Consider the following 24,420-nt stretch of genomic DNA (forward strand, 5'->3'; position numbering starts at 1 on the left):
CATCTCCTTTAAAATACAGGTGGTTCATTCTCTTCACTTCCTTAATTCTAACTTAACAGTTTTTGTTGGGAACAGCTTGGCTAAACACTCAAAGCTGAGAAATAGGTGTATTTGGGTGGGGCCTTTAGGTTGTAAGTTATCCTGGCTAGATTCTCTGTCAATATAATCAAATGCAAGTCCATTTTCAGAGGCATAGGCAAGTGTGGCTGGTTTTCTGATAGTTATTAACCTTTTCTTTCATTTTTATAGTAGAGCACCAGCAACCCCTCAGCTTTAGGCTTAGATCAGCGTAAAGAGGTTGGAGGCAGGAGGAACTCTTTCAAGAAAGGAGCAAAGTCCTTGGGAAATACTAGAGGCCACAGGTGGACCCCAGGGGTGTCACACTGAGGGGAACAGGTCACGTGTCCTCCCAAAGAGGAGATGAAATTTTGTTAGCTGTGTGAGACCCTGTGACAAGAAAGTCCTGGTAGCATCGGGACAGATGAGGCTGCGGGGTGTTGGGCTTGCCTTGCTTCACTAATAGCCCAGCGGTTCCCCGGTTGATACTTACTTGAGATTTTCTGAGCCCATCCAAACTTATGGTAGACAAAAAGGAAATAAAATACAAGGCCACTCAGCATAAACAACACACAGTAGAGATATTCCCACGCAGGTGCGCTGATGATTGGGGCCAAAACCAAAAACACGGATAAGAAAGTCACCAAGATGGGGATGAAAATGGGCACCTGCGGGCAGAACAACATGGAGTCATGACTCGGCGTGAGCACTTGTTTCCCTTTTGACATTTTTCATACCCTTGACAGAGAAAGAAGAATATAGTTTCCATCACTTGTAAGTAAATTTGCCGACCTTATTTCACCTGTTCTTTTCCTTTTCCCTAGAATATAAAGAAAACACCTTCACGTCATTTTTACCTGTAAAATACACATCATGCACTTCTAACCGACAAGGACTTCGATGTTAACCTGTTGGTTCCCTCCTTTCTCTGTCTCGTCATTAATTTGTTGCCGGAATTGGATGGTGTGTCCTACACTGTCTTCATCTTGCTCTGCTGATAACTTGCTCCTCTGTCCCTCTCGTTTGTTAAAACTGGCGGCTAGACCTGGGGGCAAGAGCCTTTTGTGGTGGAGCGGTGCACTGGTGGAGCGGTGCACTTCGTTTCGTCACTTCAGGAAGCACTTAAGGTCTGACTGCCACACTTTGGAATCCCTGAAGTCAATCACTGAATTCAGGGGCTCGGGAGACATCCAGTCCTAGCAGGTCTGGATTCACCCATTTCTCCAGGGAGCTGTTTCTTTTCGGTAGGAAATGGACACTTAGAAACCATCATCTGGGTGCTTGGAGTATTCAGTGTTCTTTCACCAGGACAGAGAAAAATCTTTTTTTTTTTCACGAAGCAGAAAACATTGCACAAATGATTCTAATAGTTTTGATTCAAATGTAAGATTGCACTTTTTTCCTTACTTTACTCTAGACTTGCATTTTCTTTCCTAATGCTTCTTTTCGAAAATCTTCATAATGGCTTTCACATGATTACTTATTTTCTTTATCTTACAATGTGTCTATAATAAAATAACGACACCAGTTCAATTCAGGTCAGTTGCTCAGTCGTCTGACTCTTTGCAACCCCATGGACTGCAGCATGCAGGATTCCCTCTACCAGTACTACCATTGTAAGTACTATGAAGTTAAGACTTTTTTTTGCAGTTCTTTTTAACAGAAGAGTATAAGCCACAAGGGAAATGCAGTTAAAAGTCATGCACTTTAGTATCAGTTCTGGTAATTATGCTGTGTGGTTATGTCATCTACTTTTTATAGAGTAATATTTTTTTATCTCCATTTGTTCGGAGTTTTCAGGGATTTGCTCTTTCCCTTTGCAGTGTTTAATTTTTTGATATTATAAATTTTTTCTTGAGTTTGCTTTATTCGTCCATTATTTCTTTTTGAGAATAAGCACATGTATATGCACAAATATGCATACACCTGTTCATCTTCCACTACCCTTACATAAAAGGTAGCAAATGCATAAAACACAGTGTTACACCTTATTTTTTTCCATTAATATACTTCAGAGGTAGCAGTGCTGTATAAAATTACTTACGCATTTTACTACTGCATACCACTCTATTTGGTGGATGTTCCAAACTTATCCAGCTAGTCTTCCACTAATTGACATTTGGGTTGTGTTGAGGCTTTTGCTTTTACAGTTAATGCTACAATAAATGACCTTGGGTATGTTTCATATTTTTTGTCAACTTCACTTTGGGATCAGTTCAGTTCAGTCATTCAGTCGTGTCCGACTCTTTGAGACCCCATGAATCGCAGCACGCCAGGCCTCCCTGTCCATCACCAACTCCCAGGGTTCACTCAAACTCATGTCCATCAAGTCGGTGATGCCATCCAGCCATATCATCCTCTGTCGTCCCCTTCTCCTGCCCCCAACCCCTCCCAGCATCAGAGTCAACTCTTCACATGAGGTGGCCAAAGTATTGGAGTTTCAGCTTCAGCATCAGTCCTTCCAGTGAACACCCAGGACTGATCTCCTTTAGAATGGACTGGTTGGATCTTCTTGCAGTCCAAGGGACTCTCAAGAGTCTTCTCCAACATCACAGTTCAAAAGCATCAATTCTGCAGCATTCAGCTTTCTTCACTGTCCAACTGTCACATCCATACATGACCACTGGAAAAACCATAGTCTTGACTAGACTTTGGGATAGATTACCTCAAAACAGGATGACTGGGTCACAAGGTAAATCCATATGTAATTTTGCTGGATATGGCCAGGTTTCCATCCATAGTAGCCATATCATTTGAATTCCAGGACACAACTGAAGCAACTTAGCAGTAGCAGCAGCAGTGTTGGAGAAGGCTGTTTCCCCATGGCCACCTCCATGGGGTGTGGCCAAACTCTGGGATTTCTGCCCCATCTTACAAGCAAGAAATGGTAGCTTGTTAGAATTCTGGCACCTGTCTCTTCTTAGGAACAAAACTGAGTGTGCTGGGGTCCATTTGTTTCATGTTTAAGTCTCACTGCATTCTTCTCATTGAACTTTGTTGACTTGTGTCCATTTATATCTTTTGTCCATTTCAGTTGTTAGTAACTCCCATCTCAATTTTTGGAACTCTTTAAATGAGGGCTGTTACCTTTTGTGTGTGTGTGATATTATTGAAGATATTTCCCCCAATATTATATGTATGTGCTTTCAATTTTCTTCTCCTTATTTGAATGCATGCATTTTTATTTTGGCCAGGAGATATGGTTGCCCCTTTTTAAAAAATTACTCCTTGATTTTTGAGTCACTGGAAAGGTTTTCTCCATTCTTGGATTACAAAACAGTTTATGTTTTCTTCATGCATCAGTACTATGATATTTAAAGTTTAGAATCTGTATTTTAACATTTAATGGCCAGGTTTTCCCTGGCCATTCTTGCTATTAGTAGTTTGTTCTTCAATATAAACTGTAAAATCAGCTTGTCTAACTCCAGAGATAAAAATTAGATGGTGTTTTTTATTATAGTGACATGAAATGTCTAAATGAAGGATGCTGAGTCTCCCTATCCAAGAAGATGATGAATTTCCATTTGTTCAAGTTCCTTTTTTTGTCTTGCAGGAGAATTTTACTTTTCCATGGAGAAGTCTAGCCTCTTGTTAAAGTTTATGGCTAGGTTTTTGTTTCGGATGGAGTAGGGGGAAGATGAGGTGTTGTCTTTCACTTTCTTTTAATTGGACATCATTTTTATAAAGAAAGGCTATTGATTTCAGTGTCTTAATTTTATGTCTTATTACTTTACTATATTTTCTTGTAGTTTTTTCTTTGATCCTTTTGGGTTTTCCAGGTGTACACTTTTATTTTCTTTGAGTGGAGAAAGACTTTCAAAAATCTTCTCTAATCCTTAGGCTCCTAAGTGCTTTCTCTTCCGTAATTGCCTTGCTGCTATCTTCAGAGCAGTGTTAGCTGATAGTAGAAATCAATAGAAGGAAGGCATTCTTGTCTTAGACCTAGCAGGGATCTCTCTAGTATTAAGGTTAGCAGTTAAGCTTATCAATTAAGATTGCTTTTTGCCATAAGGTGTGTTTGTGTGTGTGATCATACCAAGGAAAAGATTATGCGTTTCTAATTGTGTTTCTATCAGTGATGTATGTTGAATTTTATCTGGTGGTTTCTGGCATCTGTGGGAGGTGATCATAGGGGTATTCACCATAGGTATATTAATATGATGAATTATATCCCCCATGAATTAAATCCAGTTCATTCTAATCTTCAGCCATGCTTACACAGACTTGACTTAGTCGTGGTATGTTTTTAATATAATTGGATTCCATTAAATTATTTTATGATTTTTCTATCAATATTCAAAAGTGAGATTGGTCTGTGATTTTTCTGTGCTGTCTTTGTAAGGTTTGGTATTAGTGTTACAGTCCATAAAAATAATTTGAAAAATCAGTAAAACAACCTGTAGCTTACCTTAAAAAGAAAAACAGAAAGCATAAATACACAGATAAACAAAAATGGAGAAATAATCTCCAGAACATAGGAAGTTTTTTTAAAAAAATCATAAACTATTTTGTATAGCTGTATACAAATAAATTCAAACACCTACATGAAATGGACAGTTTTCTAGGAAAATACAGCTTACTACCCCAGCAGAATCTGAGTTCATGGTGAAATTCTAAAAAATAATCCAGTTAAGAATCTTAAGTTCTTTCTTTAGGTTTACTGATTCCTTCTACATTCTTTTGGTTTTATTGATTTTTCTCTTGCTTTTTGAGTTGTCTATTTAATTTGTTTTCATTTTTATTGATGTAAGTAATATAGCAGAACCTCCTTAAAGTACTGATCATAGATGTCTTGTTTTGTTATTAATTTGTTATTTTTAGGAATTTATGTACTTTCATTTCCTGTCTCCATTTGACATTAACAAACATCTCCATTAACATTTTTAGGAATTTATGTACTTTCATTTCCTGTCTCCATTTGACATTAACAAACATCTCCATTAACAAAAAGATGTTAATTTTTAAAATCGATGTCCTGTTTTATTGCATTATAGACAGAGAATGTACTTTGTAACATTCCTGACTTTTTAATTGGAGTTTTTCTTGGTGGCATTACAAATTCAGACATGTCCTCTCTTCACTTGAAAAGGTGTGATTGCTATTTGGGGAACTCAGAATTTGATAGGAATCTCTAAAATGTACCTGTTATATTGTTTTAGCTCTTCAGTCGCCTTTACTAGTGATGTGCCTGGACCAACCCTGCTCTGAGGGAGATGTTTTAAAGCCTTCTATTTGTGTGTGCCTGTTTCTCCTCCTGTTTCCTGTAGTTTGTTCCCTAAAAGTAATTATGTGGTGGGGTAAACAGGTTTTCACAACTCTTCTCTCTTTAGCCATTATTACTTAATGGTCTTTGTCTTGTGTTCTGGGTCTGAGTGCTTGTCTGATATCACAGCCCGTTTTCTACGAATTTTCATTTGCTTCATTTTTTTTTTGCCTATCCTTTTAATCTTTCACCACTTTGTAAACCTGCCTAAAAATTATTTTTTTCTTTTAATGGCCAATTTAAACTATTTAGGCTGAATAAGGCAGTTTATTCATACAGCTGGTAAGTTTTGTTTTCATATTATTTCACATGTCTGTATAAAGTACCTTCTACTTAACTGTCATTTTCTTGCCCTTTAAAGAGTAGCATTCTGTGGGAAAACTCTCACCAGAGGCTCTACTTTCTTTATTGTTAAAGTGGGGAAAATTACTGTGTATCAGGTGAAATCCTAAACTTCTAAGTAGAGTTTTCAGATATAACTAAAAGATAGTAAATGCATATATATATCCAACATGTGCTATGGGCTTCTCTGGTGGCTCAGTGGTAAAGAATCCACCTGCAATGCAGGAGACAAGGGTGCAGTCCCTGGGTCTGCAGGATCCCCTGGAGAGAAGGAAATGGCAACTCATTCCAGTATTCTTGCCTGGAAAATGCCTGGATGGAGAAGCCTGGGGGGCCACAGTCCCTGAGGCCGCAGAGAGTCAGACACGAGTTAGTGAGTACACAACAACAAATGTGTTATACCTAGAAGTTAGCTGCTTTAAAAAATCATTTCCTGGCACCAGTTAGTGTGATTGTTAGTAAATGGTTACCTTTAATGCAATAACATGTTTCCCAAAGTCTGAGATATGCACGCTTTTCCACACTTTTCAGCACACCTACACACGATGGTAACTTGTGTCGGGTTTGGAATGTCATTTGAAACTTTTCACACACAGAAATACAAAAAACCTCGAATAGCCAAAGCGATCTTGAGAAAGAAGAATGGAACTGGAGGAATCAACCTACCTGACTTCAGGCTGTACTACAAAGCCACAGTCATCAAGACAGTATGGTACTGGCACAAAGACAGAAATATAGATCAATGGAACAAAATAGAAAGCCCAGAGATAAATCCACGCACATATGGACACCTTATCTTTGACAAAGGAGGCAAGAATATACAATGGATTAAAGACAATCTCTTTAACAAGTGGTGCTGGGAAATCTGGTCAACCACTTGTAAAAGAATGAAACTAGAACACTTTCTAACACCATACACAAAAATAAACTCAAAATGGATTAAAGATCTCAACGTAAGACCAGAAACGATAAAACTCCTAGAGGAGAACATAGGCAAAACACTCTCTGACATACATCACAGCAGGATCCTCTATGACCCACCTCCCAGAATATTGGAAATAAAAGCAAAAATAAACAAATGGGACCTAATTAACCTTAAAAGCTTCTGCACATCAAAGGAAACTATTAGCAAGGTGAAAAGACAGCCTTCAGAATGGGAGAAGATAATAGCAAATGAAGCAACTGACAAACAACTAATCTCAAAAATATACAAGCAACTCCTACAGCTCAACTCCAGAAAAATAAATGACCCAATCAAAAAATGGGCCAAAGAACTAAATAGACATTTCTCCAAAGAAGACATACAGATGGCTAACAAACACATGAAAAGATGCTCAACATCACTCATTATCAGAGAAATGCAAATCAAAACCACTATGAGGTACCATTTCACACCAGTCAGAATGGCTGTGATCCAAAAGTCTACAAGTAATAAATGCTGGAGAGGGTGTGGAGAAAAGGGAACCCTCTTCCACTGTTGGTGGGAATGCAAACTAGTACAGCCACTATGGAGAACAGTGTGGAGATTCCTTAAAAAACTGGAAATAGAACTGCCTTATGATCCAGCAATCCCACTGCTGGGCATACACACTGAGGAAACCAGAAGGGAAAGAGACACGTGTACCCCAATGTTCATCACAGCACTGTTTATAATAGCCAGGACATGGAAGCAACCTAGATGTCCATCAGCAGATGAATGGATAATAAAGCTGTGGTACATATACACAATGGAGTATTACTCAGCCATTAAAAAGAATACACAATGAAACTGGAGCCTATTATACAGAGTGAAGTAAGCCAGAAAGAAAAACACCAATACAGTATACTAACGCATATATATGGAATTTAGAAAGATGGTAACAGTAACCCTGTGTACGAGACAGCAAAAGAGACACTGATGTATAGAACAGTCTTATGGACTCTGTGGGAGAGGGAGAGGGTGGGAAGATTTGGGAGAATGGCATTGAAACATGTAAACTATCATGTATGAAACGAGTTGCCAGTCCAGGTTCGATGCACAATACTGGATGCTTGGGGCTGGTGCACTGGGACGACCCAGAGGGATGGTATGGGGAGGGAGGAGGGAGGAGGGTTCAGAATGGGGAACACATGTATACCTGTGGCGGATTCATTTTGATATTTGGCAAAACTAATACAATTATGTAAAGTTTAAAAATAAAATAAAATTAAAAAAAAATACTGTAGCGGGCTTTGAAAATTTAAATACTCATTTTTTCCCATATAACTATCAGTTAGACATGACTATTAAGAGACTCATAGAGTCTGTAAAGTTTGGGAATGTAAAAAAACTAATAAGCAAAAAAAAAAAAAAAAAAAAAAAAAAAACCACAGTAACAACAAAAAACCCTAGTAAGCATTCTACTGAGAAAATGTCAACCAGGAAGATATTCTGATTTGTTTCCCTGTCTGAGTCTTCATGTATAGGTTCTTTCATGATGTGGCTTCATGGGTGTGTGTGTTTTGGATATATTTATCTATAAACACTAATTTTCTTAGTTCTCAACCCAGGGATCAAACCCAGGTCTCCCACATTGCAGGCGCATTCTTTATCAACTGAGCCACCAGGGAAGCCCTTTCTTCTGAGCATTACCATTATAAATAGGTATAATATAATACCTTTATCTCCCCCTTTTTAAGATATTGTTCATAATAAGCAGTAATGAAGTGAGCTAAAGATTTCTTCTCCCCTCTCCAGCATCAAATTTCAGCTGGTATCCTAAAGCAGTTTCTCTGGCACACTTCCCTTAACTTGAATACTTTCCTATGCTTTCTCTTCCACTTTTGTTGTATTATGTCGTCAGTGCTTAATAATTTACATACTGTTTTGCCATCCTTATCTCCTGTCGTTAAGTCTTAGTTCTTAAATATATTCACCTTATGCCCATGACTTTTTGGTTTCTAAAGCTCATTCTCTAGTGATTCCAAAGGAAGGAAGGTCTCATATAACAATGTATGCTTTGAGTTCTCTCATTGGTAACTTTACTCTTCAAGGTCAGTTTGAGTAGATATAAAATATTTGACTTACATTTCCCTTCCTTGAATATCTTAAATAAGTTGCCCACTGTCTTATGGCATAAAGTGTAGCTGGTGAGAAGTCTGATGCCTGTATATTTCCTTTTCTTTATAAGTGAATTGAGGTGGAGGAGGACAAGAAAGAGGATGTGATATACCCAAAGCATTAAAAAAAAAAACTACATAGTTTTATCAGAATGTATTTATACTTTAGTTAGGATATCTCAGTTACACTGTATGACTTTCAGTGTGTTGATTCAAGTCCCTGCCTCCTCTTAAGGTCCCCTCTCCTCCTTTCCTTCCAAATTCAGGAAATGTTTCTTAAATCACAGCTTTTTAAGAATTCTATTACTTTCATTTTCTTCCTCAGCGACTCCAGTTACACATATGTTGATCTCTCTCATTTTCTTTCTTGCCTCCTTACTTATTTTTTCTCAAATCCTTTTTATTTCTGTTTGAGCAGTTTTGTGCAGATTACCAATCTGTGCTACCATCATGATTTTGCATGCTTGATTTCCTGATTGAGGGGAGCTGCCTGATCCCAGCAGGCTACTCTACGCCTCTGCTGACTTTAGCTACTGGGTAACAGTCAAGCTACCACGCCAGAAAGACTTTTAACCATATTTATGAAACAGAATTCCAAAGCTAAATACACTATTTTTTTTTCTTGCTATATAGTTTCTGAAGCCCTCTTCTTGCCTACCTTTTTCTTAAATCTGTGCTTGTTATCATAAGAATATATGTGCTAAGTCACTTCAGTCATGTCCAACTCTTTGCGACCCTATGGACTGTAGCCCACCAGGCTCCTCTGTCCATGGGATTCTCCAGGCAAGAATACTGGAGTGGGTTGCCATTTCCTTCTCCAAAGAACATATACCATAGGTTAAAAAAAAAAAAAAAATAAGAGCCCATAACATAAGCAAAACACAATACATTCTCCTTCCCCATCAGTATATGGACCCACACCAGCCATGGAGGCAGGTGGGAAGGAGCCTAAGACAGATTGCAGAGGTGGACTGTAGGTGGCTGCATGCACAGGAACAGGTCTGGGTCTGAGTCAGAAGTCCCCATCAGTAGACAAAAAGTGAATGCTTGAGAGATCCTGGAACTGCCAGAACTGGAAATCTCCCTTTGCTTAGACAGGTCACAGGTATTGCTGATAACTTTAATAAATTAATAATGAGATGGCTGGCTGGATCATAATTTATGATATGAGATGAAGAGGAAACTCCACTCTTTTAAGTATGACATTCAGAACAAAAGGTTGAAAATAGAAAGCAGGCTCCTAGAACTTAAAATAGTTACATCTAAATAAATAAATTAGTTACCACTGTCTAGCTCACTTCAGGACAACAAAGCCACTTGTGACATTTGGGGAACTAAACCTACCTTGATAGGTCTTTTCAGCTGTTTCCTTGTAAACCTCATCACAATGAGTCCGGTGATCGTCAAACCATAGAACAGCCATGCAGCGAAACTGAAGTAATTGACTAATGAGTTTATGTCACCAGGGATGATGTAAATGATCGCTATCATGCCCTAGAGGAAAGAAGAATGAATTCTTAGGTCATCACTACATGAAAACATTACCTTTACGACTTCACAAAAGACAAAAGAAGCAGTGGATAAACACTTTAATGTGAAAGAAAACTTCTGTTTATCCCATTACATTTGGAGTCAAGCCAGACTGGTGGAAGCTCTTTTCTTTGAGGTGTGATGGAAAGGACTTGGAAAATAGGTGGTTCTTTTAAACAGGAGAAAAACAAAATGTATATTGCACCAGCTTCCTAATTATTAATTTTCCTGCAAAGAGTTTTCACTGGGGGAAAGAACCCTGCACTAGAAAACCCAGGCTGTCTAGGTCTGGTATTGGCTGCATTTACTCCACTGTCCTGGACTTGTAATTCCTGTAATTCTGGGTCTGTTTTCTCATCTCCAGAGGGAGTAGGCTGACAGAGAACAAGGGCTTTCCTCAGGGTGGGAGGAAGAGTCTGGCCCTTGAGCTAGGGTGTGGATGGTCCAAAGTTGCCCATAACAGTTGCATACAACCAAGGACTACCCCTCACTGAGAAATTCCAATCAGAAAATGTCAAAGGGCCTTTAATTCACAAGCATCCCATGACTTACGAATTATTGGACCATAATGAGAAGCTGTTGTCATTAGCTACCTCATAAAATGCCTTATTCTCCTTCCCCATAAGCTAGTGGGGTTTTGTTCAGTTTGTTACCAGGGACCCAGAGCACACAAATGTGCATGTAAGACGTGTAAAGGGTACGAGCTTGGAAGATTCAATCAGTGTCTTTCATAGATGAATTCAGAACAAGGAGCAGAAATTGGGTAAATAATTTTAATTGTTTTGAACTTTTTTATATACCTGAGGACTGGGAAACCTGGGTCATTTGAAAATCACTGAACTTAGTGATCAAGTTTATACTTTATCATCCAGACTGAGGGACCCTCTGCCTTATGAGGGTGTTTTCACGGCAGAATTCATACTTACATGAAACATGATGGCAGGAGCTGGAGTGAGGCGCTTGACGCTAATGTAAGATAGCACTTTTAGCATGTGGCCTTCCCGGCCCGCAACGAAAACAAGTCTGAATGGGCAATAATAAGGAAGTCAGTCGATGAAGGCATGTAGGCTACAGTATGAACACAAAGCAAGTGTGTCCTAATCTCACTACTGAGGCCACAGAGAAAAGGACTGAGTTATGACCCTGGTATTTTCAGATAGGAGTCCAGTCTCTTGAATAAGTGAGTTTTGCACAAGTAAGCTGATTAAATGCATCTTAGACGAATGCCTTTTCACACTGTTCATGGGGTTCTCAAGGCCAGAATACTGAAGTGGTTTGCCATTCCCATTTCTGGAGATTTCTTCAAGAAAATTAGAGATACTAAGGGAACATTTCATGCAAAGATGGGCACAATAAAGGACAGAAATGGTATGGACCTAACAGAAGCAGGGACTCCCTTGGACTGCAAGGAGATCCAACCAATCCATTCTGAAGGAGATCAGCCCTGGGATTTCTTTGGAGGGAATGATGCTGAAGCTGAAACCCCAGTACTTTGGCTGCCTCATGCGAAGAGTTGACTCACTGGAAAAGACTCTGATGCTGGGAGGGATTGGGGGAGAAGGGGACGACAGAGGATGAGATGGCTGGATGGCATCACTGACTCCAGGGACGTGAGTCTGAGTGAACTCCAGGAGTTGGTGATGGACAGGGAGGCCTGGTGTGCTGCAATTCATGGGGTCGCAAAGAGTCAGACACGACTGAGCAACTGAACTGAACAGAAGCAGAGGATATTAAGAAGAGGTGGCAAGAATACATGGAAGAACTATACAAAAAAGATGATAATCACCCAGATAACCATGATGGTGTGATCACTCACCTAGAGCCAGACATCCTGGAATGCAAAGTCAAGTGGGCCTTAGGAAGCATCACTGTGAACAAAGCTGGTAGAGGTGATGGAATTCTGGCTGAGCTATTTCAAATCCTAAAAGATGATGCTGTTAGAGTGCTGCACTCAATATGCCAGCAAATTTGGAAAACTCAGCAGTGGCCACAGGACTGGAAAAGGTCAGTTTTCATTCCAATCCCAAAGAGAGGCAATGCGAAGAATGTTCAAACTACCACACAACTGCACTCATCTCACACACTAGCAAAGTAATGCTCAAAATTCCCCAAGCAAGGCTTCAACAGTACATGAACCTAGAACTTCCAGATGTTCAAGCTGTATTTAGAAAAGGCAGAGGAATCAGAGATCAAATTGCCAACATCCACTGGATCACAGGAAAAGCAAGAGAGTTCCAGAAAATATCTACTTCTGCTTTATTGACTAAGCCAAAGCCTTTGACTGTGTGGATCACAGCAAACTGTGGAAAATTCTTAATGAGATGGGAATATCAGACCATCTTACCTGCCTCCTGAGAAATCTCTGTGAAGGTCAAGAAGCAACAGTTAGAACTGGACATGGAACAACGGACTGGTTCCAAATTGGGAAAGGAGTACATCAAGGCTCAATAACCTCAGATATATGACTTCCCTGGTGGCCCAGATGGTAAAGCGTCTGCCTACAATGCAGTAGACCCAGGTTCGATCCCTGGGTCGGGAAGATCCCCTGGAGAAGGAAATGGCAACCGACTCCAGTACTCTTGCCTGGAAAATCCCATGGATGGAGGAGCCTTGTAGGCTACAGTCCATGGGGTTGCAAAGAGTCAGACAGGACTGAGCAACTTCACTTTCGCTTTTTTCAAATATGCTGATGACACCACCCTTAATGGCAGAAAGTGAAGAGGAACTAAAGAGCCTCTTGATGAAAGTGAAAGAGGAGAGTGAAAAAGCTGGCTTAAAATTCAACATTCAAAAAGTGAAGATCATGGCATTTGGTCCCATCACTTCATGGCAAATAGATTGGGAAACAATGGAAACTGTGACAGACTTTCTTTTCTTGGGCTCCAAAATCACTGCAGATGGTGACTGCAGCCATGAAATTAAAAGATGCTTGCTCCTTGGAAGAAAAGCTAGACAGCATATTAAAAAGCAGAGACATTACTTTGCCAACAAAAGTTCATCTAGTCAAAGCTATGGTTTTTCCAGTAGTCATGTATGGATTTGAGAGTTGGACCATAAAGAAAGCTGAGCACTGAAAAATTGATGCTTTTGAACTGTGGTGTTGGAGAAGACTCTTGAGAGTCCCTTGGACTGCAAGGAGATCAAATCAGTCAATCCTAAAGGAAATCAGTCCTGAATATTCATTGGAAGGATTGATGCTGAAGCTGAAGCTCCAATACTTTGGCCACCTGATGCAAAGAACTGACTCATTGGAAAAGACCCTGATGCTGGGAGAGGTTGAAGGCAAGAGGAGAAGGGATGACAGAGGATGAGATGGTTGGATGGCATCACTGACTCAATGGACATGAGTTTGAGTAAGCTCCAGGAGTTGGTGATGGACAGGGAGGCCTGGCGTGCTGCAGTGCATGGGGTCGCAAAGAGTCAGACACAACTGAGTGACTGAACTGAATTGAGAGGAATGCAGCCTGGTACAGCGGGGTCAGCTGGGGGAGGGGTAGGTGAAGTGGGAGGTTGGGCCCTTTCAAGGAGGAGATTACTGATCTGAGTCCTGAAATTTGTGCAAGAAACAAATGTAAAAACTAGTCCAGGGCCTATGAACCACAGTGCTTGATGCACTTGACAAATGCCAACACAGATGTGCCTTGCACTTCTTAAATCCAGTTTGGTACTTTTCAAAAAAATCAGAAAATTAAGGGTAAGTCAGCTGATGCAAACAAGTGGCTTAATAACCCCCACCCCTGCCCAGAATTCCTGATTATTCAAGAATATGAAAGGCAGAGTCTAAAATGGTAAATTAAAGGTGAAGGAGAGCTAAATGGAATTCCTAACAAAACAGAAAGTTATCATAGTTAAGAATTTAATCAACAGAAAACTACAAGTTAAAAAAGTACTTTGGCCACCTGATGCAAAGAACTGACTCATTGGGAAAGACCTTGATGCTGGGAAAGATTGAAGACAGGAGGAGAAGGGAATGACAGAGGATGAGATGGTTGGATGGCATCACTGACTCAATGGATGTGAGCTTGAGCAAGCTCTAGGAGTTGGCAATGGACAGGGAAGCCTGGCGTGCTGCAGCCCATGGGGTCGCAAAGAGTTAGACACAACTAAGTGACTGCACTGAGACTGAATATGAAGCATAGAGAAATAGAAAATACAGCCAGGAAATTAAGAAAGAAACACAGGAAGAAGCTTGAATATATTGAATGGGATAAGAAAATTCACAGAAGAGCAGAAAGGGACTTCCCTGGTGGTCTGGTCCAATGGCTAAGACTCCAAGCTCCCAATGCAGAGGACCTGGGTTTGATTCCTGGTCTGGGAACTAGATCCCACATGCTGCAACTAAGAGTTTGCATGCTGCAACTAAAGATCCTGCATGCTGCAACTAAGACCCAGTGCAGCCACATAAATAAATCTTAAAAATACACCAAAGAAGAGCAGAGAGCCTTTACACAATCAAAACATTCTGAGCCTTCAGACTGAACCCAGTTCAGAAAATAAAACATCAGATCAGATCAGTCGCTCAGTCATGTCTGACTCTTTGCGACCCCATGAATTGCAGCACGCCAGGCCTCCCTGTCCATCACCAACTCCCGGAGTTCACTCAGACTCAGGTCCATCCAGTCAGTGATGCCATCCAGCCATCTCATCCTCTGTCATCCCCTTCTCCTCTTGCCCTCAATCCCTCCCAGCATCAGAGTCTTTTCCAATGAGTCAACTCTTCACATGAGGTGGCCAAAGTACTGGAGTTTCAGCTTTAGCATCATTGCTTCCAAAGAAATCCCAGGGCTGATCTCCTTCAGAATGGACTGGTTGGATCTCCTTGCAGTCCAAGGGACTCTCAAGAGTCTTCTCCAACACCACAGTTCAAAAGCATCAATTCTTCGGCGCTCAGCTTTCTTCACAGTCCAACCCTCACATCCATACATGATGTGTATGGGAATCACCATACACCACAGGAAAAACCATAGCTTTGACTAGACGAACCTTTGTTGGCAAAGTAATATCTCTGCTTTTGAATATGCTATCTAGGTTGGTCATAACTTTCCTTCCAAGGAGTAAGTGTCTTTTAATTTCATGGCTGCAGTCACCATCTATAGTGATTTTGGAGCCCAGAAAAATAAAGTCTGACACTGTTTCCACTGTTTCCCCATCTATTTCCCATGAAGTGATGGGACCGGATGCCATGATCTTAGTTTTCTGAATGTTTCTGAATGTTGAGCTTTAAGCCAACTTTTTCACTCTCCCACTTTCACCTTCATCAAGAGGCTTTTTAGTTCCTCTGCACTTTCTGCCATAAGGGTGGTGTCATAAACATAGTGGAAGGGAAAAAAATTTAAGCTACCGAATTTAAAAGATTAACTAGAAAATTAGGACAGTCAGAACAACAGCCATCTCATGAGAAATAACACTTTGAAAGTGATGAGGGAAATTGATTCGATTTTCAGATTAGAATTCTGCATAGCTAAATCATCATTCAAGACTACTGGCAAAATAAATGTTTAGATAAACAATAGCTATGATACATTTACTTTTCTTCAGTCCTTGTTGGAAACTTAAAAAGTCTACTCCAACAAAAGAGGACATTGAACTAAGTTTATTGAAGAAGTAATGTTAAGGAGACAGCAGTAAAGCACATTTTCTATGTATGTAAGTATTGGATTTTTTATTTCTGTCATGAGAGACTTTTTTGGAGGATTGGTTTGCTTTACAAACATGGTGTAGCTGATATACTAGATGATATGAAAGGGAAAGCCCTTACAAGAAAGGAAAGAAAACTGAGATACTGATAGACTCTACTAGGTATTCATGTTAAATTTTAAAGGTAATTACTAAAAGAATAGAAATATAACTTCCATCTATATCAATACAAGAAAAAAAGGAATAAAAACATTTGATGGTTAATAACTCAGGGTAAGATTTTTTTAAGCCAAGAAAACACAAAGCAATATGATAGGAATTAATCTATCTGTAGCAGTAATCATATCCAATATAATCAAATTCCACTTGCTCAGCTGGAGACTCTCAGGTTGGGTTTGTTTAAAGAGACACAAGCCAGAACCCATATCACTGAAAGGTAGACATTTAAAAGGGGTTAGACATGTTAGGCAGAGGAACCAGAGATCAAATTGCCAACATCCAGTGGATCATCAAAAAAGCAAGAGGCTTCCAGAAAAACATCTATTTCTGCTTTATTCACTATGCCAAAGCCTTTGACTGTGTGGATCACAATAAACTGTGGAAGATTCTTCAAGAGATGGGCATACCAGACCAGCTGACCTGCCTCTTAAGAAACCTATATGCAGGTCAGGAAGCAACAGTTAGAACTGGACATGGAACAACAGACTGTTTCCAAATAGGAAAAGGAGTACATCAAGGCTGTATATTGTCACCCTGCTTATTTAACTTATATGCAGAGTACATCATGAGAAACGCTGGGCTGGAAGAAGCATGAGCTAAAATCAAGATTGCTGGGAGAAATATCAATAACCTCAGATATGCAGATGACACCACCCTTATGGCAGAAAGTGAAGAGGAACTAAAAAGCCTCTTGATGAAAGTGAAAGAAGAGAGTGAAAAAGTTGGCTTAAAGCTCAACATTCAGAAAACTAAGATCATGGCATCTGGTCCCATCACTTCATGGGAAATAGATGGGGAAACAGTGGAAACAGTGTCAGACTTTATTTTGGGGGGCTCCAGAATCACTGCAGATGGTGATTGCAGCCATGAAATTAAAACACACTTACTCCTTGGAAGGAAAGTTATGACCAACCTAGATGGCATATTCAAAAGCAGAGACATTACTTTGCCAACAAAGGTCCGTCTAGTCAAGGCTGTGGTTTTTCCAGTAGTCATGTATGGATGTGAGAGTTGAACTGTGAAGAAAGCTGAGCGCCAAAGAATTGATGCTTTTGAACTGTGGTGTTGGAGAAGACTCTTGAGAGTCCCTTGGACTGCAAGGAGATCCAACCAATCCATTTTAAAGGAGATCAGCCCTGGGATTTCTTTGGAAGCAATGATGCTAAAGCTGAAACTCCAGTACTTTGGCCACCTCGTGTGAAGAGTTGACTCATTGGAAAAGACTCTAATGCTGGGAGGGATTGGGGGCAGGAGGAGAAGGGGACGACAGAGGATGAGATGGCTGGATGGCATCACCGACTCAATGGATATGAGTTCGAGTGAACTCTGGGAGTTGGTGATGGACAGGGAGGCCTGGCGTGCTGCAGTTCATGGGGTCACAAAGAGTTAGACACGACTAAGTGACTGAACTGAACTGAGACATGTTACTAAAAGTAGAAGTCTGAAAGACAGCTGATTCAGCAATGTCAATATCAGAATAGAGTTTAAGGCAAAAGGAGCATTCCTACTGAAAAAGGAAATAATCTACCAAAAAGATATAAAAAAACAGGAGCCCTTGCAAAGAAACAGTAAAGGTAGAAAATCAACCACATACAAAGCTAGTAGGAAGGTTAAATGAAGGTAAAAAATCATCTGTATATCACAACAAGCAGTTAAAGAATACACAAAACAATTAGATGCAGTAAAACATGTTGTCAAAAACAGTACTCATAAGTGGAGGACAATACAAATGCAGGGTTGTTAAATGCATTTAAAATTAGATCCGCAACTTAAAACAATAATGTGTGTGTGTGTGTGTGTGTGTGTGTGTGTGTATAGTTTGTTATATATAAACTTCACATAACTCAAACCAAAACTATAAGAGATACAAAAATAAAAAGGAATTCAAACATAACATGAAAGATAGCCATCTAATCACAAGAGAACAAAAGAAGGAACAAAAAATTAAAACAACCTCAAATAACAAAATGGTGATAAGAACATACATTTAAGTAATTAAGTGTAAGTGGACTAAATGCTCAAAAGACATAGAGTGGATAGAAAATGGATGGATATATGAGTGGATATAAAAATAAGACCTGTATATATGCTGCCTATAGGAGATTCACTTCAGATCTAAAGATGCACATAGATTGAAAGCGAGTGGATGGAAAGAGTTATTCCATGGAAATGGAAATCAAAACAAAACCTGGGTAGCAATACTTAGACAAAATAGAGTTTAAAGACTTAACAAGAGATGGGCATTACATAACAATCAAGGGATCAATCCAAGAAGATATAATGATGGTAAATATAATATGTGCTCTCAACATGCTGCTGCTGCTGCTAAGTCACTTCAGTCGTATCTGACTCTGTGCGACCCCAGAGACGGCAGCCCACCAGGCTCCCCTGTCCCTGGGATTCTCCAGGCAAGAACACTGGAGTGGGTTGCCATTTCCTTCTCCAGTGCATGAAAGTGAAAAGTGAAAGTGAAGTCATGTCCAACTCTTAGCGACCCCACGGACTGCAGCCTACCAGGCTCCTCCGTCCATGGGATTTTCCAGGCAAGAGAACTGGAGTGGGGTGCCATGCTCTCAACATAGGAGCACCTAAATATATAAAGCAAATACTAACATGTAAAGGAGAAAATAAAAGTAACACAATGATAGGAAGGGACTTTAACACCCCCACTTATATAAATGGACAGATCAGACAGAAAATCAATAAGCATATGCTGGTCTTAAATGACCTATTACACCAGATGGACTTAACATATATAAAACATTCCATCCCCAAACAGCACAATACACATTCTTTTCAAATAACACATAAAACACTCTTTAGGAGAGATCACATGCTAGGCCACAAAACAAGCCTTGGTAAATTTAAGAAAGCTGAAATCAGAGCATCTTTTCTGGCCACAATGCTGAGAGGAATCAACTACAAAAAGAAAAACTGCAAAAAGCACAAACACGTGGAAGCTAAACAATATGCTACTAAATAACCACTCAATCACCGAAGAAATCAAAGAGGAAGTAAAAAAGTACCTGGAGACAAATGAAAATGAAAACCAAATGATCCAAAATCTACTGGACACAGCAAAAGCAGTTCTAAGAGGGGACTTTACAGCAATAAAAGCCTACCTCAGGAAAAAAGATTCTTTAATCATCAATAAGATGACTTAATCTTTCACCTAAAAGGACAAGAAAAAGAACAAACAAAACCCAAAGTTAGTAGAAGGAAATAAATCATAAATATAAGGACAGAAATAAATAGACACACAAAAATAGAAAAGATCAATGAAACTAAAAGCTGACTCTTTGAAAAATAAAATCAAAAGACATCAAGGAAAAAAGAGGGCCCAAATCAATATCATCAGAACTGAAAAGGGTAAAGTTATAAGTAACACCATAGATATACAAAGAATCATAAGAGATTACTGTGAACAATGATATGCTGATAAAATGAAGAACCAAGTAGAAATCAACAAATTCCTAGAAATGTACAATTTCTCAAAACTGAATCAGGAAGAAACAGAAAATATGAATAGACCAATTCCCAGTAGTGAAATTGAATCCACAATTTGAAAACTCCCAAAAAAGAAAAGTCTTGGTCCAGATGGTTTCACAAGTGAATTCTACCAAATATGTAGAGAAGAGATAACACCTATTGCTACTACTGCTAAGTCGCTTCAGTTGTGTCTGACTCTGTGCAACCCCATAGATGGCAGCCCACCAGGCTCCGCCGTCCCCAGGATTCTCCAGGCAAGAACGCTGGAGTGGATTGCCATTTCCTTCTCCAATGCATGAAAGTGAAAAGTGAAAGTGAAGTCACTCAGTTGTGTCCAACTCTCAGCGACCCCATGGACTGCAGCCCACCAGCCTCCTCCATCCATGGGATTTTCCAGGCAAGAGTACTGGAGTGGGGTGCCATTGCCTTCTCCGAGATAACACCTATTGGTCTCAAACAATTCCAAAAAATACAGAGGAAATGCTTCTGAACTCATTCTGTGAGACCAGCATTACCTTTATACCAAAACCGGACAAAGATACTACACAAAAAAGAAAATTACAGGCTAATATCACTGTTGAACATAGATGCAAAAACCCTGAAAATATAAGCAAACTGAAGTCAGCAAATGTTTAAAAAGATCATACACCATGATCAAGTGAGATTTTTCCCAGGGATGCAAGGATGGTTCAGTATCTGTAAGTCAATAAGTGGAATACATCACATTAACAAATTGAAGAATAAAAACCATATGATTATCCCAAGAGATATAGAAAAGCTTTTGACAAAATTCAATATCCACTTATGACAAAAACTCTCCAGTGGGTAGAGAGGGAATATAACATAATAAAGGCCATATATGATAAGCTCCCAGCTAACATCATACTCAATGATGAAAAGCTGAAAACTTCCTCCAAGATCAGAAGCAAGACAAGGATGCCCAATCTTGCCACTTTTATTCAACATAGTATTGAAAGTCTGAGCAACACACTCAAACCAAAAAAAAAAAAAAAAAAATAGAAGAAATCCAGACTGGAAAGGAAGAAGTAAAATTGTCAGTCTTTGCAGACAACACAATACTATACAGAGAAAATCCTAAATACACTACAAAAAAAATACTAGAGCTCATTAATGAATTTGGTAAAGTTACAGGGTACACAATTAATATACAAAAATCTGTTGCATTTCTAAACACTAACAACTGCCAGAAAGAGGATTTAAGGAAATGGCAACCCACTCCAATATTCTTACCTGGAGAATCCATGGACAGGGGAGCCTAGTGGGCTGTGGTCCATAGGGTCACACAGAGTCAGACATGACTAAAGTGATTTAGCATGTATGCACAAACTTAATACACAGAAATCTGTTGCATTTCTATAACAACTGTCAGAGAAGTTAAGGAAACAGCAGCATTTACAATTATATAAAGAATAACATACCTAAACATACAGATAAACTTACCTAAGGAAGTATTAATAGAAGACCTACACTCAGAAAACTATAGCACATAGATGAAAGAAATTGAATGTAACATTTACAGATGGAAAGATATACCATGTTCATGGATTGGAAGAATTAATATTGTTAAAATGACCATACTACCCAAGGCAATGTACAGATTCAATGCAATCCCTATCAAAATACCAAAGGCATTTTTCACAGAACTAGAACAAATAAATTTTGTATGGAGACACAAAAGGCATCAAATAACCAAAGCCATCTTTAGAAAGAATAGAGCTGGAAATATCACACTCCCTGACTTTAGATTACAAAGCTACAGTTATCAAAACAGTAAGGTACTGGCACAAAGACAGACACAAACACACAGATTAGTGGAACAGAACAGAGCCCAGAAACAAATCCACATACCGATGGTCAACAAATCTACAACAGAGGAGGCAAAAATAACGCAAAGGTGAAAAGACAGTCTCTTCAATTAGTGGTGCTGGGAAAACTGGACAGCTACATGCAAATTCAAAAATAGACTCAAAATGGATTAAAGACCTAAATATAAGACCCAAAACCACAAAACTAGAAGAAAACATAGGCAGGATACTCTTTGACATGAATTGTAGCAATATCTTTTTGGATCTGTCCCCTAAAGAAAAGGAAATAAAAGCAAAAGTAAACGAATGGGAACCGACTAAAAAGCTTTTGCACAGCAAAGGAAACCACTGACAAAACAAAAAGACAACCCACTGAATGGGAGAACATATTTGCAAATGATATGGCCAAAAAGGGGTTAATATCCCAAATATATATAACTTATACAACTCAATATCATAAAAACAATCCAATTAAAAATGGGCAGAACTGAATGTTTTTTTATGAAAAAGACACAAATATGGCCAACAGACACATAAAACAATGCTCAACATCACTAGTCATCAGCAAATTGCAAATCAAATCAAAACCACAATGAGATATTACCTCATATCTGTCAGAATGGCTATCATCAAAAGACCATAAATAACAAATGTTGGCAAGGATGTAGAGAAAAGGGAACCCTTGCAAACTGTTGGTGGGAATGCAAATTGGTGCAACCACTGTGAAAAACAATATGAAGTTTCCTCAAAAAAACTAAAAATAGAAATATCGTATGTGCGTGTGTTAGTTGCTCAATTGTGTCCAACTCCTTGTGACCCCATAGACTATAGCCCACTAGGCTCCTCTGTCTGTGGAATTCTCCAGGCAAGAATACTAGAGTGGATAGCCATTCCTTTCTCCAAGGGATCTTTCTGATCCAAGGATTGAACTCGAGTCTCCTGCACTGCAGGCAGATTCTCTACCACTGAGCCACTAGGGAAACCATGAAATTAAAATATGCTTGCTCCTTGGAAGGAAAGCTATGACAAACCTAGATAGCATATTAAAAAGCAGATATCACTTTGCTGACAAAGGTCCATATAGTCAGAGCTACAGTTTTTCCAGTAGTCATGTACAGATGTTGGTCCATAAAGAAGGCTGAGCACTGAAGAGTTGATGTTTCTGAACTGTGTTGGAGAAGACTCTTGACAGTTCATTGGACTGCAAAGAGATCAAACCAGTCAATCCTAAAGGAAATCAACCCTGAATATCCATTGGAAGGACTGAAGCTGAAGCTCCAATACTTTGGCCACCTGATGTGAAGAGACAACTCATTCAAAAGGACCCTGATGCCTGGAAAGATTGAAGGCAAAAGGAGAAGGGGGTGGCAGAGGATGAGATGGTTGGATGGTATCATCGACTCAGTATGCATGAATCTGAGTAAATTCCAGGAGATAGTGAAGGACAGGGGAGTCTGATGTGCTGCAGTCCATGGGATTGCAAAGAGAAAGACACAACTTAGTGACTGAACAACAAACAAAAAGAGTTGTACCTGCAACAAACTAATCAGAAACTGAAATTTTTTGCATTTTTGAAAATACCATTTATAATAGCATGAAGAAATATGAAATATTTCAGGGTAAATCTGACAAAATGTGTGTAAGAATTATATACTGAAAACTGCCACTCCAAAACAACAACAACAAAACAACAACGAAAGAAGACCTAAATAAACGGAGAGATAAATCCATGCCCATAAATTAGAAAAATCAGTACTTCAAAGTACTGGCAGTCCTCTCCAAATTGAACTATAGATTCAGTAAAGTTCTAATCAAAGTCCCTAAGGCTTTTTTGTAGAAATTAATAGGGTAATTCTAAAATTCAAATAGAACAACCAAGACACTTTTGAAGACGTCTTAGAGGACTAGCACTAAGGCATGATTTTGTGTATATATTTCATTTTTTAAAGTGTATATGCATATAACCTTTGCCAATTTCACTCTCAGGACTATACCGCCAAGAATGCTGGAGAGATGAACAAAGACATGCTCAGAATGTTCCTTGCCAATGTCTGTGAAAAACTCCCCAACCCAGCCCATGAGTGGAGGTAATGTGAAATTATGCTACATTGGCCAAGAGGATTCCAACTAAACTAACTGTCTCCCGACCAGGTAGGGGCCAGAGGCCCCGCAGGATCTGGTGAAGTGCCTGGTTATGTAAATAAAGTTTTCCTGGACCATAACCACAGCTGTTGGCTTTCCTACTGCAAAGACAGAGCAGGACGGGTTTACATGGCCTGCAAACCTAAAATCTTCACTATCTACCCTTTAGTTTACCAATTCCTGCTGCTGCTAAGTCCCTTCAGTCGTGTCCGACTCTGTGTGACCCCATAGATGGCAGCCCACCAGGCTCCCCCGTCCCTGGGATTCTCAAGGCAAGAACACTGGAGTGGGTTGCAGCCTACCAGGCTCCTGATCTAGACTGTGTATCTATTAACATGAAAAGATGTTTCAGAAAGCTCATTCCGTGAAGCGTCCCACGAGTAAACCTCGCTCACCCGGGTCGCCAAGCCCTGCCTTGCGCTGGCGCTGGTGGCACTATCCCCACTCGCTCTGGACCACTGGGACCAGCGCCACGTGCCCTCCCGTTCTACGTGCTCCCTCCCGCCCAGTGTGTGATTTCCGCTCTGTCACTGGGGACTCAGGCCTGACCCTGGCGCCGCCCCACGTGCGTGCGCGCGCTCCGCCCCAGGGTAGGTGCTAGGTCCTACCTGCCAGCAGTAAAGCACGACCCGTTAGCTGCGCCGATGGTTGAAAACGCCACGAAGAGCGGAACGATCCACGAGGCGGGGTAGAGGACACGGTCACCAAACGTCTGAGAGAGAAGTGGGTGCGTCTTGAGACCGTGCGCCCCCAAGAGCCACCAGCCCCACAGGCTGCTGAGCCCTCCCAGCGGCCCCACTGAGCTGGGCTCCAGGACGCCTCCCTGAGGAACGGTGG

At 40.0% G+C, this 24,420-nt stretch overlaps 1 protein-coding gene across 6 annotated transcripts in view; it reads right to left on the reverse strand.

Moving 5' to 3' along the window:
• The window catches only part of SLC7A9 (solute carrier family 7 member 9), a 37,617-nt gene that overhangs the window by 1,729 nt on the left and 11,468 nt on the right, over positions 1-24,420 (reverse strand). For all 6 annotated transcript variants that reach the window (XM_044932183.1, XM_044932184.1, XM_006061391.3 and 3 more), the window contains 4 exons: positions 24,192-24,295; positions 11,197-11,293; positions 10,085-10,234; positions 551-725 (listed from right to left, as the gene is read on the reverse strand). In XM_044932183.1, the coding sequence (XP_044788118.1) occupies positions 551-725; positions 10,085-10,234; positions 11,197-11,293; positions 24,192-24,295 (526 nt within the window). The remainder of the gene's footprint in view (positions 1-550; positions 726-10,084; positions 10,235-11,196; positions 11,294-24,191; positions 24,296-24,420) is intronic.

This window comes from Bubalus bubalis, chromosome 18 (assembly GCF_019923935.1).
Source record: "Bubalus bubalis isolate 160015118507 breed Murrah chromosome 18, NDDB_SH_1, whole genome shotgun sequence".
NCBI lineage: Eukaryota > Metazoa > Chordata > Mammalia > Artiodactyla > Bovidae > Bubalus > Bubalus bubalis.